General features: G+C 41.1%; 1 protein-coding gene across 1 annotated transcript in view; it reads left to right on the top strand.

Moving 5' to 3' along the window:
* Nucleotides 1-19,478, top strand: part of Pacrg (parkin coregulated) — a 539,156-nt gene that overhangs the window by 281,814 nt on the left and 237,864 nt on the right. Inside the window, exon 3 of the mRNA XM_004639430.2 lies at nucleotides 6,533-6,704. Coding sequence (XP_004639487.1) covers nucleotides 6,533-6,704 — 172 coding nt within the window. The remainder of the gene's footprint in view (nucleotides 1-6,532; nucleotides 6,705-19,478) is intronic.

The following is a 19,478-nucleotide window of genomic DNA, read 5'->3' as shown; positions in this document are numbered from 1 at the left end:
ATCACAAGTCCGCATCTTGTACAGCAATTAACCACTAAGAAGAATATATGCAGTGTATTATTTGTTGAAACTGTACTTCAGATTTGATTTGAAACTGTCTCATTGCTATCTGTTTATCAATAAAACTTTGAAAAAACAAACAAACAGGTTTCTTTTAGCTTTGAATTTCATAAACTCTTAAAACATCCCCAAATTTGAAAAAGATTGCCAAATTTGGAAACTTTTATGACAATGCTTAAGAAATGTAAATTGTAATCTTTATCATTAAACTAGTTGCCCTAATACAGTTATTTACATAAATAAGAAATTTATTCCTTAAAAACATTACAAATGATTTTTAATAAATGTAAATGAATCACAGGCTACCAGGTTAGCACTCAAGAGAATAGCAGTGACAATATGACAAGTACAATCAAAAAGGTAAAGAAGAGATCACCTAATTTATCCCTTCTTTAACCTTCGACTTAATTGTAAGCTATTCTCAAAACCAAATTTGTAAAATGAACTCTTGTCACCAGTGTGGATGAATTTTAATATATTTGCTTTTGTTGATGCTATGAAGCCAAACTTTTCCTTCAAAGTTTTTAGAACCTTCTCAATTTTAAAGAGTGAACAATAGTTTAGTGGTACACAGGCCAATAGAAGTATTAAGAAACCTATGTTTATTTTCTGTTAAGATACTCATACAATTCCTGAAATGTAGTAACTGAAAGCATGCTAATTAAATAGCACCTGAATTATAGAACATGTAAATGTACAGAAGCCTTCATGTTCCTCCTGGCTATGGCGTCAGGGTGACCCCAGCCCCTCCATGTGTTCTCACCATGTTCCCACCCTCAGCTGCCCCTGAAGGCTGGCCTCACCTGGATGCTGTTCCTTAGCTGAGCAGGACTATCAAGAAAGTTAGCAGAGAAGACAGACTCTGAAGGTCAGAATTAAAATTCAACACACATTGCTCAAGTTCTCACCTATCACATGCCAAACACCCTTGTAAGCGGTGACTAACTCCCTAAATAACAGAACTAAAGAAAATTAATGAATAAATGATAAGGGCTACAAAGAACATCGAGCAGGCTGAGAGGCAGTGGCAGAAAGATCTTGCTGTACTGAAATTGGGTGAAAGGACGGGGGTGTGGAGGAGAGAACGGTATGCCACAGTGTTAAAGTGCTGACCTGGCTGGCTCTCCCAGCGCTGGGACAAGCCAACTAATGATGCAGTTTAGAGGAGGAGAATTCTCTATGGCTCGCAGTTTCTGACCCTTCAATCCAACCTCTTTGTGGCAAGGTGCTGGGGAGCAAAGCTGCTCACTTCATGGCTGCTAGAGCACAAAGCATAGAGGGAAAGTCCCTCCCCAGGGACCTGCCTCCAACTGGTCTCCACCTGTTCACTGCACATTCAGCTGTGACCATCACTGGGTGAATCCACTGACAAGGATAGCTCCCCTGTGATTTGGTCATCTCACCAGGAGACTCTCAATCCAGTCAGGTTCACAATAAAGATTAACTGTCACAAATTCCAGTTTCCTCAGCACCTGTTTGGAGATGAGGCCTCCCTGGAGGTAATAAAGATGAAGTGAGTTCACAAGAACTGGTGTCTTTGTATGAAGCAGAAGCTTGGTGTGACATCACAGGGCTATAATTTCAGCATTCTGAGAGGCTGAGGCAGGAGGACCCCAGTTCCAGTCTAGCCAGGGCAACTGAGCACTTAGTGAGACCTTTGTCTCAAAATAGTCAAAAAGCCTGGGGATGTAGGTCAGGCTGGCTGGCTTTCTTTCTTTCTTCCTAATGTATTTGGTTGCTGCAGGATCTCACTACGCAGCTTGGATTCATAGTGATCCTCCTGTCTTCAGCCTCCCCAGTGCTGGGAATATGGGCAAAGGCCTTAGGATTAAGGTCCATTACAGAGAAAGACGAGGGGGATGGTTGAATAGAAAGGCAGTCATTGGTCACTGACCAAAGCTACCTCAATGACACGGTGCAGAAGAATCTGAAGAAGGAGTAAGAGTGATGAAGTGTAGCAGTAACTGTTGAAAATGCTGCTGAAAAACTGCATTGTGAAAAAGGATCAATAGCTGGAAGGAACTTTTTGGAGAGAAACATGAAAAATATAATGACATCAGTTGTATTATACACACACACACACACACACACACATACACATGTCCTGTGGTAAATGGAGTCTAAGATGGCTTAGCAAGGCTTAGGCCAATGGATCAAGGGAAAATAATATTATAAGCATAAGAAGAAATTCTGGGGGTACACAAGCAGAAAAAAAATCATATAAAAATCACTCTATGGCAAACAGAACAGTATCTATAGTGTTTAAAGGAGTTTGTAACCAATCAAACAATGACAAATGCTGACCTGGCTATGGCTGAAAAGGAACTTCCTGCCTTGTTGGTGGGAATGCAAACTAGAATGACCATTTTGGGAATCCGCATGGAGATTTCTCAGAGAAATGAACTTAGAATTTCCCATACTTCCCAGCTATCCTCCCGCTGGGTATCGTCCCCCATAAGGAAGTCATCATGCAACAAGAAGTCAACAATACTTGAATACCACTGCTTATAGCAGCACAATGCATAATAGCTAAGTCCTGGGAGTGGCCTATGCACCTGTTAAAAATCATTGTATAAGATACATGTGGCTGGCTGCTCCGAGTGCAGTGGCATCTGTATATATGGAATGCTACTCAGCTATGAAGAACGACAAATTGGAGGCATTTGTAAGAAAATGAATGCACCCAGAAAACATAATGTTGAGTGAAATAAATTGGACTTGAGTGCTGTACAGTATCTCTCCTGTGAGGCAAAGTACAAACAAAGAAACCAAGATAGATGCCTAGAAAGGGACAAGGAGACAGATCTTGTCCAACAGAGAAATGGCAACGAGGAGACAGGGAGTGGGGAGGGGAAGGGGAAAGGTGAGGAACAAAAATATGCCACGTACAGGAACCTGACAAGCCCAGTCAATGTAAACAGCGTAAGCCACAACAGGTGCTACTACAAGCAGTATCAACAGGTATGAAACGAGTGACTGGGGAGCCGGGCGAGGTGGGGGAGGGTGGAAGGAGAAGGCAACAACAAACCAAGCTGCAGTGCACACGTGTGGCCGCTCCCAAGACGACTGTAAACTGCATGGATTATAATCACGTTCTAATAAAATGCAATAAAAAAGTGTGTAACCTCTAACCACATCGGCCAGTTATTGTCCAGATATTAAAGCAACAGACAGGCCATGATAGCAGATAGGATAAATCATTGAAAAGCAAGTCAGAAAAGGAACTCTTAAGAAGTTCTGCTAGGAAGGAACGCCGTGGTTAGTGGAATAGGAGGATGGAAGACATGGGGAACCTTTTTTCTTCCCCATCTCTCAGTCTTTCACTCAACTTATGCCTTCCAACTGCTCTTTTTCCTCTTCCTTTCTCTCATGGCTTTTCTTTCTTTTTCAAAACTTTTGAGAATAGAAATCATGTGGATGCTATGTACTTGTTTAAATGAACATTATAAAATGGAAGGAGAAACAAGTCCATCCATAAACTACATAGGAGAGACATTAAATATATACATACATATTTATAAATATATACATACATATTTTAATGTATTTAGTACAGGATCTATAGGGTCTCACTACACAAATCAGATTTGGAGTGATCCTCCTATTCCCAGCCTCTCAAGAGCTGAGAGTATAGGTACGTGCCACCACACCCAGTCTCAGTTGCCTCTCAGTGTGCCCCAAGGTCAGGGCTGGCACTGCATACCAGGGATTGAACCTCGGTCTCTGTGCCTGCCCAAACAGGCACTTTAGCCTGCTGAGCTATCTGGCTGGTCCTGAGACATCCAAAATATAATGTTAGAAGAAGGAAGAAAGTGAAAGGATAAAAAATGGGATAGGCAAACACTAATATTAGTATTTGACTAGACTAAGAAATGGCATCAGCAGTGTTAGACAGTGAAGGGACATCAGGATCAGCGGCACAACTCAGCAGGAGGTTAGGACTGCTGCTCCTCAATGCGCTGACAAAGGCTGAGAGGTGATGTTGGGAGATACCTCTCTTGGAGGTATCTTGAGAATCAAATGCATGGGTGGAGTGATTACAGTGCCTGGCACAGACTTATTGGCATTATTATTCTTGCTGCTGTTAGTGCTATTGCCCTAAACCCTAAGATTTAGAAAGTAGATAAGTTCTGAGAAAAATAGACCTATTGATAATTTAATTAGACGTTGAATTTTCTTCTCTCACTAAGATAGATATGTTTCAAAAATACTTGGGAAGCTGTAAAATAGCCACAATGAAATATTTAAACAGGCTCTCTTTAAAGTCATTGCCAAAGGGCTGGGGAGATGGCTCGGTAGAATAAGCACTTCCCTGGCAAGCACAAGGGCCTGAGTTCAATCCTCAGTTCTGCAGAAATAAAAAAAAATTTTAAAAAAAGTAAAGTCATTGCAAAAAAGATGTACATACTCTGTATAACAAAACTGCAATGCAAAAAAGAAAAAGGAAATGAAAAACTATGGGCAACCATAAAATAAGGTGACAGAAGTTAACCAAGCATAGCCATAAATGTGAATGACTTAAATGAATGTGTTTAAAATAGTCTTAGTTCATATTAATATACAAAATTTAATGCTTTGCTAATTATGAGATACATGTAAAAGTGCACCAATAGGCTAAAAGTAAAAAAAATGAGCAAAATGTATTAAAAATGTTAAGCAAAAATTATAGTGCAGATGACACTTTTATTATGAAGTTAGGTTACAAGGTAAAATTACTGATAACATTGTACCATTAGTAGCTGAATGATGTAGTGATAAATTTTTCAAGGCATACAAAATAATGTTCTAAGACATTTTCAAATGCATAAAAATCCTTGAGAAAATTAAATATTAAGTAAATATTCCACAAGCTTTTACTGAATAAAACTAGTTTCATAACTCTATGAGGAGCTAAGGTAAAATTGAGGTCTGTATCCCGACATTTGGGGCCTGCGTTTGTTCTGAGATCTAGTTCGATGAGAGGCTCAACTGTCAGCCCCTGTCACATGCTCCTTGGCTGGCTGGGCCCCCTGCTCCTGTCTATCCTGTGCCTGAATGTGCATTGTGCAGGGGAGTTCCTGAGCATGCATTCAGCAGGCCTCCAGCTGGGGACCTGTAGGACATTTAATCCACCTGCACTCACAAAATACACTCAGGGTTATGCTGGCTTTTCCCCACACCCAGTGGGTGTGCACCTGGTGACTCTGGAAGGCTGAGCAGGAGCAGGAAGCCATGAAGGCTTTTGCCAGGTTGAAAGGGAGTTTCTCAAAGGTCTTGATGGACTCTTATTAGAAGGTGATCCCTGGCAGCTGAGTATGCTCATAAGGACTTGGAACCAGGGAAATTCTCTTCCTGGGAATACCACATACCTTCCCCTGTGTAGACATACTATAATCTGAGTCCGAGGGCCTCTTTCCATGTATAATGTCACCATCTTCTCTGTGACCTTGCTGGTGCTAGGTCAGTTCAGGACACTCTAAACAGTATACAGCCTGGGCAAGAACAAATCTCCTGCATGTGGAAAACTCCCATCTCAAATTGGCTTCCTCAACTCCAGAAGTTGGTTAGCGTTGTCTGATGGTGCTGGATATTACTACGGATGTCTGGGCAAGTCAGGGAACCTGAGACATCAGAGTCCATTCAGCCCATCTTTGTTCTTTCCTTTTATTTTATTTATTTATTTATTTTTATTGATTTAGTACAGGGTCTTCAGGGTCTCACTACATAGATTAGACGCATGGTGATTCTCTTGTTTTCAGCCTCCCAAGAGCTGGAATTACAGGCACATGCCACTATGTCCAGTCTCAGTCACCATCTCAGTGTGCCCCGGAGGCGGGGCCAGCACAGCACACTGCGCTCTGCCTTAGCAGGCACTTTAGTCTGCTGAGCTACCTGGCAGTCCCTTTTCCTTCTAGCTTGATGGCACCAACATCCTACTTCTCATTCCAGCCCTTAGGAAATCATGTTTAAGAGCCACTGCCTCCTAATCTAGGCTTGAAATAGCCTGGGAAATCATATTAATATACTTCATTATTTTTCACGTCAATGCAAGAATACAGTAATGTTTCCCTATTACATCCTTATTAAGAATTTTTGGTTTCAGATCTGTTTCAACTTGTTTTTTTTCCCTCTCATTGGATTCTGTTATGTATCTCTGTAGCATACACATTATGGATGTTTAAAATCATTTTCAGTGTCACTGTTTTGCCAAACGGTAGAAGCATAACCAAAAAAGAAGCAAATTATTAATATGCTACCAGTGCAGATTATTTGTGAATAAGATATTTGACTGTTAACATTTAAAGGTCATCAATTTTAGCTGTTTTGCTACCGGATTAAAGGCATGATGATACTCTCTGAGTGGGTGGTGGTAGCTAAGCCTTGCAGAAATTCTCCCTCCAAGACTCTGAGTTGGGGACAGAGGTTCTAACTAGCTGGACTGTGCCTTGCTGTGGTGGTTTTCACATGGCATTTCTCTTCTCTCTACTTCCAGGTAGAAATCGAGAAGCTGGATTACCATCATTATCTGCCTCTGTTTTTTGATGGGCTTTGTGAAATGACATTTCCTTATGAGTTTTTCGCCCGGCAAGGAATCCACGACATGCTGGAACACGGGGGGAACAAGATTCTACCTGTCATTCCACAGCTCATTATCCCGATAAAAAGTAAGTGAGCAGGTGAAACAGCATCACTCAGTTTATATGGTGCCGCTTTTTGACAACTTGCTAATTAAGCAATAAAACACAACAGACTGGGGCGATCCTCAGGTTTTGCAGGAATTTTAGAAATTGACTTATGAGCTACACAACCCAGACCTCTGAAAATACATCCCATCACTGATGCTGAACCATGATTTAGCCCCATAAATAAATGGAATTGCGTAAGGGTTGCACTAATTTAAATTGCTTCCTGGTAATGAAGCCATATTGACACTAATTTATCCAATCAGAGGTAAATGATATATCCTTGTATAGGCATAGCTCTGCTAAATCCCAAATTTTTTCCAAATGATATAACAGATACACAAATATGCTAAAGTCCTGGTAGGAACTTAGTAGGATTCATAATTTTAAGGAAAAAAATTGGAGTGGAGAAAAGATTAATTTTTTTAGAAAATCTGAAATTTTTAATCTATAGTATGCTATTGCAGTGATTGTACAAGAAATGTGGCCACTGGCTTTGCCTGAGAGGATGCTTCCTTTCTGTGGTGGCCTACTCAGGCCTGAGAGCCTCAGGTTGCTCAGGAAACAGCCTCCCTCAACAGCCTCTCACAGACTTTCCCATGAACCTCCTGGCTCTAGGATGAGCTGCTTTGTTGCTTTTGGTCAGTCTTCTTGCCTTTGGCCTTTATCATTGACCCACTATATGGGTACCCGCAGTGTCCACTGGTAAACTCAGAAGACAGGCTGTCCAGGGGCCAGGGAGATAGCCCAGTGGCACAGCTCCTGCTCGGCAAGGTCCTGAGATCAATTCCTGGTACCAAACAAAACAAAACCGAAGAAGAAGACAGGCTATACTCACCCCAAGTGGCCAGGCCTGAATTCTGACCAATGTCAAACCTGGATATGGCCTGTCCAGAACTGCCTGCTGCCCCGTCAAGTGGTTACTGTTCTACCATTTGCTTTAGCTGCTAGTCAAAAGCCAAGGTCAGCCAGGTATGGTAGTACACATCTGTAATCGCAGCATTCTGGGAGGGGGATTACAAATTCTAGCCCAGCATGGATAATTGAGTGACTTTGTGAGATCCTGTCTCAGACTAAAAAATAAAAGACTATAGATTCAATTTCCAGTAACACAAAAAGAAAAGCAGGATTCAGTACCTCTAAGCAGTAAGATAAAGTACTCCTTTCCTCAACTGAAACCATTCCTGACATTTGCACTCTTGACCCAGTTGTCCTGGCTGCCCAGGGCTGAAGAGGCTCTTCTTCCCCTCTCCTGGCTCTGCCTGCTTTCCTGCTGAGGGACAAGCTGCTTCTGGGGGGACTGACAGGACAGTTCAGTGGTCTAGTTGGATTGGGAGAGGGGAGACCCTCACTGTCTCTTGCCACATGATTTGACCAAGAACAAGAACAAAATAGTTTGCCACGGGCAGCTTTCTCAGACTCAACTGTCCCATCTTACTGGTAGTTGCTTCCACTGGTTGGAATTGGCATCTTTAGGATTCTAGGCTTTCAGTAACACTGTGCTCACTGCTCATCATCAACCCCTCTCAGACTTGCTCTCATATCCATGAGATCTCTACAGAGATCGTAGGTAACAGGCCACATCCGTACCAGGACCCATTGAAGTCAAACAAAGGGACAGTGCTACCTGATGTGCAGTGAACATGGGAGAGACACAGCCCTCCAGAGACCTTCTCAAACTGCAGCTCCCCTCCTCTCACGCATCAGCCCTGTGAAGAGTAATCTTTAAAATGCTTCAGGAAGGACACCCACACTAAGCCATATTAAAGCTTTGCCAAATGTGATTTATCCTTTCGAGTGTGCCATGCTTTTTAAAGACATTAAATTCTAGTTGAAATGCTACCTTTCTAAAGGATGATATGCAGGGTTCATTGATAAACAAAAAAGGGCACAGAACAGTCTCTGTACTTTTTCTTCTGGACCTGTCAGAACAGCAACAATATCCGGAGGTCTGACCTTGTCTTCAAAATAAATACTTCATGTAAGAAGGCCAGCGAGATAGCTCAGTGAACTAAACACCTGCTTAGGCAAGCGCAGGAATAGGGGCTCAATCCCCAGCACCACATGCAGTGTCAGTCCCACCCTCAGGTGTGCTGAGCTGGCCACTGAGTCTGGGGTGGTGGCACACACCTGTAATCCCAGCACTGGGGAGGCTGCAAAAAGGAGGATCACTGAGGCTGAGCTGCATAGTGAGACCCTGTACCAAATACATTAAAATAACAACAAAAGAAACTACTCTTCGTGTAAGGATTGCTGGCTTTGCAGGAGTCCCATGAAGGTTCCACGTCCCCTGATGAAGACACCTAGGGCAGAAAAAAAGAGTAGCTAAACAACCTTTAGATTATGCTTTTTACAATTAAAACATAACAAAAGCAGAAAGTTGCAAGTCAGGGTGAAATTGTTTTCAACTTTGTTTGATCTCTATTTGAAGATACATAAATGAATTAGGAGGGAAGTGATGTGTTAGAAGGACAAACTGATGGTGCACACATGCGAGAGGTCACTCGCTGATGATTGGAACACTATTAACAACTCAGTAAACTTGACTTGTCAGGAAAAATTAACTAAAAATGAATTTGATTATTTAAGTTTCAAGTAGCTATGGTGGTTTACCACTGTCATCCACCAATCCTAAGAGTAACTCTGTCTCTCCTTTCTAAATCTGTGTCACTAGGACACAAACTTTTCCCAGGAAGAAATGCTGGTTAACTGTGCAAGATCATGCGTAGTTCCAACAATGTGAAAAGTAGTGTGTCCACAGACTACATCTTTCAGGTGGAATTCTGGAAGGAGGCTAATTGATCTAAAAGAGGCTGATACACAGAATTGGCCCAACATGGAAAAACTGCAAGTGTCTTTTTTCAAGCTATACTATTACTGTAGGTTATAGTTCATCCAGAAGAAAAATCAACCTCTCCATCACCAGCAGGCAGTTCTAATTAATACCTATGAAAGCAGGGCTGGGGATATAGCTCAGCAGCATAAGCACTTGCCTGGCAAGTGCAAGGGCCCAAGTTTAGGTCCCAGTCACACACACACACACACACACACACACACACACACACACACCACACACACACACACACACACAAAAGCAAAGCAAAATATATAAATCAACTATAAGGCCAAGAGCTGAGGCTAGCTGCCCATCTAGTCTCTCAATCAGAGATTGACTTCAACAAATCATAAAGTTATAAAGGACACAATTAGTGATTAGAGGATTTTTAAAAAGGAAGAGAAATAAGAATATAATTTTCTTTCTCCTTCTTCCCAGTCATTCACGATTCCAAATTTTTCCTGGCCTGGTGGCACATTCTTATAATCTCTAGTACTCAGAAGACTGATGAGTATCACAAGACTCTACAAGTTCAAGACCAGCTTGAGCAACATAGCAAGACCTCCCCTCAAAACAAAAACATTTTATGGCACAACTATCATTACTCCCTTTTCCCAATGTTCATGTTCTTCCTTTTTTTTTTTTTTTTTTTTTTTTTTTTTTGGTCTGGAATCAAACTCAGTGCATTGTGCTTGCCAGACAGGCACTATGTCACTGAACTATATCCCCAGCCTAACTTCTTAATAATTCTGATTCTGAAATTCCAGAACATGCCAGAATAATGTGCCACAAGGTTGGTATGGATCACGGAGCACCAACAGCCAACAGCAGGACATTGCAGAGAAGGATGACAAAAGCAGAGCCACTATCTGACAAGGGATTGTGGATTTGCACTTGATCTATCTGGTTAGGAAAGGACAAATGTATCTCTAACCCACTAGCAATACCAGGAAGAAGTCTCAACTTTAAATATTAAATTCAGCACATGATTTAAGAAGTGGTCAAGAGAACAGAGACGAGAAGCCCAACCTGCAAACTGTATCCAAAAAACTCTTTCCTCTCATAGAAACAAAGATAACAGCACAGGCTCGGAAGGCCATGGAAAAAAAATATTACCATAAGTAGGGAAAGAAATATTTCTCATACTCAGGAAAGGAGTAGCTGGATGTCATTTAGAGCAGTGTCATAGTTACTTTTCTCTCACTGCTGGGACAAAATACCCAACACCCAAGACTAAGGAAGGAGGGGCTGGGGAGATGGCTCATTAGAACAAGCACTTGCCTGGCAAGCGCAAGGACCTGAGTTCAATCCCTGATTCTGAAAAAAAAAAAAAAAAAGGAAGGAAAGGTTTATTTAGCTCACAGTTAGTGGAGGTTTCAGTTCATACTCGACTGGTTCCAAGGCAGAGTGGCAGATGGCCGAGGGCAGCTTTCATAGTGGTGGAAAACAGCGAAGAGCGAAGGGAGGAGCAGCAGCTGCAGCTAGCAAACCTCTCTCACTTCTTTATATTGTATTCAGGCCATCTGCCCCCGGGTGGGCGTAGCACTTATACCCATAATCCCAGCATTGCATCATCAATTGACCACAAACTCTAGAAGCCACCCCATGACTGCACGAGGCTTTGAGGGGGCGAGGACACCTAGACACAAACCATAACAGGCAGGAGCAAGAAGAAGCTTGTCAAATCTTGTGTGATATCCTCAGGGTTCAGGAAGAGGTAGCTACCATGAAAGAGAAGCCAAAAGCCCTAAGCGGATCCTGGACACAAATACAACATAGGATAAGGGAAAAGAATGAGGCCAGAGAAGAACTGAAGTCTCCGCAAAAATGTGGAGATGAAGCACCTTCACAGTATCAGCTTGGAGCAATCGCACTGATATTAAGACTCTCTTGGAAAGAAAAAAATAATAAAAAAGAAGTCAAGCTGGCACGATGTGGTGAATGCTTATAATCCCAACACTCAGGAGACTGAGGCAGGAGGATCGTTGCTGGAGCAGGGCCAACACTGACCACCTAGGGAGTTCCAGGCCAACCTCAATTACACAACAGGACTCTGTCTCAAAAGAAAAGCTTTAAATGAAAAATAGGTGTGACAGTAAAGTGAAATGGGTCTAGGACATAAACAGAAGCTAAAGAAATATGCTGCCAAGGGACAGTGTCACACAGGAAAGAAATCAATCTCAGAGGTGAAGGAAGGACATTTTCTAGGAGAAAAGGGAGCCCTTATGCAGAGAGAAGATGAGGCTTGCAGTATTTTAAAGACCCACACTAAGGCATATTTTACCCTCAAATTTAAATAGCATAAAGAAAAATCCTTCAAACATTTGGACAGGGGAAAAGCCATGATATACTGAGAAATCAAAAAGGCCAGGTAGATGGCTCAGTGGAATAAGTGCTTCCCTGGCAAGTGCAAGGACCTGAGTTCAATCCCCAGTTCTGAAAAAAAAAAAAAAAAAAAAGGAATCAAGCCTGAGACGTTTTTCCCTCCAAAAATTCCAGACAATGGAGCACTTTGCGCACTATTTCATGTTGGTCAGATGAGTAAAAGGGCTGTGGAACAGGACTGTAACGTCCACCTGCCCTTCACACCAAAGGTTTTTGAGGATACCATCCAGCACTGTGGAAGTAAAGTGAAGTTCAGAACCTGAAAGCAAAGGAAGCCTGCTTTGAAAAACAGTAAACATTATAAGTTGTAAATAAGTTAACTCTAGATTAATTTTATCTATAGTGAAGTCTATTTTTTTTTTTTTTAACAGAACCAGGGATTGAACTCAGGCCCTTGTGCTTGCCAGGGAAGCACTTATTCTACTGAGCCATCTCCCCAGCCCATGAAGTCTATTAACGCAGAAGAATTTGAAAAACTCCATGAAATGTCAAATAATAATTTTGCAATAATGATCCTGCAATACCAGAGTAACTGTAGTCTAAGGCTTAAAACTCAATGGAGAAAATGAAAGTAGTTTAAACAGAGTCTGAATAGTAAAAGGAAAAAAAAATAGCAAGGAAGTGCTAAGTACTAAAAGCACAGAGGTTGAAGAATGTGAAATCAACTGTGTCAGCTTCAGCAACTGGCTTTTTTTTTTTTTTTTTTTCAGTACCAGAAATTGAACTCAGGACCCTGTGCTTGTCAGGCAGGCACTTATTCTGCTGAGCTATCTCTCTGGCCCAGCAACTGGCTTTCAAATTGGTTCATGAAAAAACACAGTGTAGCTGAGCATACTGCTGCAGGCCTATAATCCCAGCACTTGGGAGGATGTGGCAGGACTTGAACTGCAAGTTCGAAGCCAGCCTGGGCTACATAATGAGTTCAAGGCTAGTCTGAATCACATGGTGAGACCCTGTCTCAGAAAACAAACAAACAACCCAAACAAAAACACGATGTAAACAGAATATAAACAAAACATCACTTATATATTTACAAAATAAAAGATATGTTGGAAACAAAGTTTTAAAAGCAGTTATTTTAATTTCAGAAAAGAAGAATTGAATGTCAAAAAATTTCAGATACATAAAGAGGATCAAATTATATTGATAACAATATTCACAATAAAGCCATACTTGCCATGACCCTCTGTGTAATGCAAGCTAGGTTGCCTCATTTGAGAAATAATCACCTTCTTATTCTGATACATTTTTGTTTTTGGAGGAAGAACAGACTTGTTGACTTAAAGGTGATGAGCTGGTCTTCTGATCTCTAACACCTGCTTGTTGGCTTGACGCTCTAGGATCATAGTTACCAACAGAAAGTGGAAAGCTTGCCCTATGAAGCCCCGTGCCCCATGGTGCACATGGAGCATCTGAAGAGCTGGGGGAGACACCGGCTCCTCTCAGTGGGTACAGATCAGCCTGAGATGCCCCATTTCTTACCAGTCCCCACTTGGTGTCCTGCTGCTGACCTAAGGCAGGTCCACCCAGGGCAGTGCCAAGGCTCGGACACCCAAGACTGTCACAGTGTGGACAGGTCAGAAAGTGCAGGGTGAGTTGAAGGAAAAATGAATAACAATTTTTCTATTTTATGCTTAGAAAAATGGGAGGTACTGCTTAATGATGTCAATGATTAGAGAAATAGAATGTAGACCTTCAGGGTGACAGTGATTAAATGATTGGAGAAAAAGAGCAACTAGCAGCTAAAAGAAAAGGCCAATATAAGGCATAAAAAGTAAAAGTGTAAGAAGAGGACAAAAGGAAAACCAAATAATCTCTTGTATCTAAAAAGAAACAGGAGAAATAATTTGCTAATCCCAAGAAAAACACCTTGCTTTAGGGTCCTCTCCAAGAGACTGGTCTTACCTTATATTTACAAGAATTTAACTCTGCTCTACAAAGAGACCTCCCCCTCCTCCCTTTCAATATGGCTATTTCCTAATTTTGGTTAAATCAATGATCTATTTTAGCTTCTGCCATCCCATAAAATCTGCTCACCACAGGCCATGCATCTGTAGTGACTAGACTTACTATACTGCTTGTTCTCCTTGGCATTCATAGTTGACTGTCATTTTGCGTGCTTGACTGTCATGTACTTAATATTTTTTGCAAGTACCTTAATTTATTAACATTATTTTTGAAATGGCCAGAACATCAGAAACACCTACAAGTTTTGCTCTCCTGGAGATGGGTTCTGCTCCCATCCATCTTTCTGCCCCTAACTGGACCACACAGTTCATGGCTCTCCACTCCTGTTACTCCTCTTTGGTGTTGAACTTTTTCTTAACCATATGTTTTGTTTTCTGCATCATTTTACTGTTTTTGATTTTGGTTTTGGTTTGTTTTGATGTATTTGGTACAGGGTCTCACTACTCATCTTGGACTCATAATGATCATTCTATTTTCAGCCTCCCCAGCACTGGGATTATGGACATGAGTCACGTGCCAGACTCAGTGGCTGGTTTATCATTCCAGGGGCAGGGTCAACACAGCATGTAGTGTCAGGGATCAAACCCAGGTCACTTCGCTTGCTGAGCAGGCACACAGTCCACTGAGCTATCTCAGTGGCCCCTCCTCATCATTTTACCAGTGCACATCTCCCAATAATTTCTTGAATACATAGAAGGTATGTTGTTAGTCCTTGCATATCTGAAATATTCTCCATTTACTTGTTTATTGGTTTGGCTATGTTGACAAACATCTTCATTTAGAATTTTTGAGATCAAAATCTCTCTTGCCTCCCAAGTTCTTACATTGCTTTGAGAATCTGGATGCTACTTGAATTTCCAGTCATTTTCCAAATAACTGAATGTGTTTTGAAGGATTTTTGGGTCATCTCTTTATCTCTGGTAATGTGAAATTTCACATGGATATTTTTTGACATGCTTGGGTGTTTTTTTTTTCCACTAATTATCTGAGAAGTTCCAACTTAGACACTTTCATATTTCACCGCTCGACACTGTGGCGGTATTTCTGTAATGATTTCCTGTTTTCTCTCACTTCTTTGTATGCAGTTCCTGTTAAAAATATGATGTACCTCATGAGTTGATTCTCTCATTTCTTTATCTTTTGTTTTATGTTCTCCACTTCTGTCTCTCCCACTTTCTTGGAAACTTTCTGGACTTTATCTTCCAAAACTGATTTAATATTTTTCATTATAACTTTCCCTTTTTTCCTGACTATTCCTTTTAAATAGTTCTTTTTTCTTTTATACCTTTGTTTATTCCCTCATGTCTGTGAATATTTATTATAGACTTCTAGGATTTTTGTTTGGTTTTAAGAGATATTTGTCAGTTTTCTTGGCTTTCTGCTGTTCACTCATTCAGTAAAAGTAAATTTTTTTCTTTGGCTAGCATTTAAGAATTGTTTTATTCCTTATATAGTTCAACAGGATAATATGCTGGTTAAGAGCACACGGTGGAATCAGAGGCCCCACCTAGAGTCCTGGCTGCACCATATAGCTGCCATTTATAAAGTCCTGACATTAATTACTTTGCTCCATGGATGTTATAGTTTATATCCAGATGTCCCCACAGCCTCAGTACTCACAGATAGAACTTCTGTGAGATGCCTGGATTATGAGTGTGTGATTCTCAGAAGTGGATTACCTCACTGAAGAGTTTATAGCTAAATGTGATGTTGGGCAGTGAAGCCTGGTTGGGAGGAGGTGGGTACAGGGGGTGTGGCCTAGAAAGTTCTATCGCCCCTCCTTCTCCTTTGATCCATCTCTCCTTCCCACCTGCCATCCGTGACCTGCTTCTCCTTGCCGTGCCCCCCGGCCCTTGGGGCCAGCTCTGGAATTGCCTCAACTGGACCACAGTATGCTTCTCCTTTCTTAAATTGTGGGTTTGAACACTCTGTCCCAGTAATGAGGAAAGTCACTAAGGCATGTGGCACCCTTGCCTCCTCTGTAAAATGGGAATCATTCAAAGTTATATTTTCTTTGTAATTTGTCAGCCAATTCAATCTTTCTTCTCACTGAATTCAGAGAAAGTAGCTGTATATCTATCCTAACTATTTTGTATATACAGATACAAAATGGTCCTTCATTTGTATCCCCCCTTTTTGTTTAGTTTTGTCAGAGATGGGTATTCATTGCCATTTAAATATTATAGGTGTGTGAATTCAGCAAAATAGTCCAATATAGTCCAGTAGTCCATAATAGTAGTGGGTTATCTGTAGGACTGGCAATGTCAGAAGTTGTTGACTTGAGCCTTTTACAGCTCAGCATATTAATAGGGCCTTACTTTTTGTACCTCATTTTTATACTTTTCTGCTGGATGGTTAAGACCAAGATAAAGCAAGTATTTAATCTTATAACTGACAAAGTTTTAGTTTTGATTTAGCAGGTTGATCTGTTTTCTTTATGTTCTGTTTTGGTTTTATAACCTCTTGAGTTAAATATATATTAACTTTGTTTTTGTTCTTCCTCATTTGGTAATCATTGCATGTAAGGCTATAATTTTGGTTCTTTATATAACTTTGGTTTCATTACATTCATTTTGACATGTACACTTTTAACTATCACTCTATTACGATGTCTTATAGCTTTAGTTTATTCCTTGATTCAGGCACTATATTAACATGTTTTAATATTTCAGGATTTAGTTGGTATTGTCAAGTTGTATTCATTGCCGTGCAGGGATAGAATGTGGCCTTCCCTCTAGTTACAGTTATTTTGGAAAACACTGTAGTTTTCGCTAGGCTGTAAGCAATGCTCATTATCATTTATCTTTTTTTATTGTATTTAGGACAAGGTCTTCAGGGTCTCACTATGTAGATCGGACTCCTAGTGATTCTCCTGTTTTCAGCCTCCCAAGCGCTGGGATTACAGGCGCACACCACCACGTCCAATCTCATTTGACATCTCAGCATGCCCTGGGGGCAGGGCCAGCACAGCAGGCCGGGGATCGAACCCTGGCCGCTGCGCTCTGCCTAAGCAGGTGCTTTAGTCCGCTGAGCTATCTGGCCGGCCCTGCTCATTAACATCTTTATTCCATGGGAGATGAAAAGAAAGTATATCCTCTGTGTGAGTTATATTTTGATACATTTAAATATTCATATTTATTGATAATATTAAATTCTTTTATGTATTAATTTTTTATGATCAGTTAGCTTAAGGACTGAAATTACATTAAAGTTTCCCACTATAATGTCAACCAAACCAGCACAACTGATATCAGTCCCAAAATTTCAGCAGACTTACAAGTTTCCGGAATCATTTTGGTACATGCTTTCAACAACCCTCAAAGGCAGGTCGTCATCCAGCTCTCCCAGGTAGCAAAAGCAAGGTGATAAAATCCGAAGTTTTCCCAAGGCACAAAGCTTGCAAGTCACGCAGTTGGACTGCGCCACCCTGGGCCTCCCGACCTGCTCTGTGTCAAGCTCAGTGTGGCGTCAATCCTGTTTCTCCACCAGCCATTTGGTGGGGCATAAGACAGCCCTCAGATATATTTAAGGATGGAAATCACATGAAACATTGAATAATCAAAATGCAACTTATGCTAGAAATCAATTTCAATGCAATAATTGAAATTTTCTTACTTGTTTTGAAAGTAAATCGCTTATGTGCCAAGTAAAGAAATCATAATTAAAGCGGAATGTACACTAACCATATAAACACAAACATATTACATAATCATTACATAGTCATTAAAAATTTCAATTTTTACAAATGTGTCACAAAACTTATATTAAAATATTTCATACATACAATATGGGGAAAACATTATTTAGAGAAAATATAAATTTTAGGCCTATATCCTGTATTCTCAATAACCACTGTGACAACAATATGCAATATATTAATTGTTGTAACTCTTCTACTAACCTGTTTTGAAACTCTGTTTTGCTGGTACTTTTTTTTTCTCTTAAAAAAAAAAAAACTTGAAATAAAGATTTTAGATGAGACTTTAAAAGAGAAAGAAAAGATACTCTTAGTAAATGGTTTGGGGCCAACAGGATCACTCAGTGGACCAAGCGCCTGCCCTGCTTAGGCAAGGGACCGGGTTCGATCTTCAGCGCTACATGCCATGCCAGTCCTGCCCCTGGGCATGCTGAGCCAGCCACTGAGACCGGGCATTGTGGAACACATCTGTAATCCCAGCACTGGGGAGGCTGAAAACAGGAGGATTACTAAGAGTCTGAGCTGCATAGTGAGACCCTGTACCAAATACAAATAAATAAATAAATAAGTGGTTTAATGCATTTAATATAATTCAAGATCCATTTGCACTCTTATGTGTTTATTTACTTTACTTGCATTTATTTTCTGCTGCTTTTATTATCATGCCATAGCTGTTTCTTTAATTTCTTCTGGGATAGCCTTTTCTTTTGTGCAGCCTCCTCTTCTGGTTTAGGACAATCTGTTCCTGTCTGGGGCAGATCCTCAGTGTGGCGTAGGCATCTCGTGTATGGGTTAACACAGCCACTCACAGGCACAGTGGCACATGTCAGGTGCTGTGTTCAGTGACCAGACACACTCAGCATCTAAGTTTGGCATTGCTCTGCATTGTATAAGCACGTGCAGCAAGATTTCAGCCCTCTTTGGGGCCACTAACTCTATCCAGTCCCACTGCTTGGCTGTAAGCTACTTAGAGAAAAAGTCACTCATATCTTTAAAACAAATAAGAACAGAATTGTCTTACTCTGATAAAGTGAATTATATCAACCAGAATAAGCTACATTGCCTTGTAACAACAACCAAGCCCCCAAATCTTAAGGGCTTACAGCAATAAGTGACTTAAAATAATACAAGTGTATTCATCCCACATACAGCTATCTGTTGCTGGTGAGCGGGGAGCTCTGTTTGCTTAGGGACCTGGCCTGATAGATGCTGCTGGTCACAGGCCCAAAGGGAGCAGGAGCTTGGAGGTGACAGTGAAAAATCTCTATAGTAGAAGTGACAACTTTCCCTTCTATTCACTATTTAATGGCCAGACCTTGTCCAACCTCAACAGGGCCCTAAAGTGTAGTTCCACTGGGGGCATTACAATCTGTGTTAGGGCCTTTGAGCTCTTTCATGTTCCTCTGCAGTGTTAGCTCCTGTTCCACAGGCAGCTGACCCTTTGCACATAGGCTCCAAGCTGTGTCTCCCTGTGGTAGGCAGAAGTAAATTCTCTCTCATCTCAAGTTCTCATCTTTCAGTTGTTGCCCCTCATCTGGACTTTCTGGGGGCTTGCTCCACATGTAATTCTTAGCAATCAGCTAAAGCAGTTTACTAAAGATTTTTAGTTTGCATCCTTCCTCCCAGAAATCTTCCTCCAGTTTCCTATCTGCCCTGCCAGCTCAGAACTCCCTCTCTGTTATCCAAGAAAGTGTACTCAATCTTTTCTTCTGCCCTGATCCACACACTTGACTCCAAGGCAATAGCTTTAAATTCACCACCCACCCCAAATATGCTTGCTCTTTTACAAGCAGATACGCCTCCAAACTCCAGCCACCTTCAATCCTTTGATATGACATCCAAGGATTCCTACTTACAATCTGGCTACAAA

This window comes from Octodon degus, unplaced genomic scaffold (assembly GCF_000260255.1).
Source record: "Octodon degus isolate 3935 unplaced genomic scaffold, OctDeg1.0 scaffold00112, whole genome shotgun sequence".
In the NCBI taxonomy this organism is placed as follows: domain Eukaryota; kingdom Metazoa; phylum Chordata; class Mammalia; order Rodentia; family Octodontidae; genus Octodon; species Octodon degus.
This window is presented reverse-complemented; position numbering and strand designations above follow the sequence as displayed.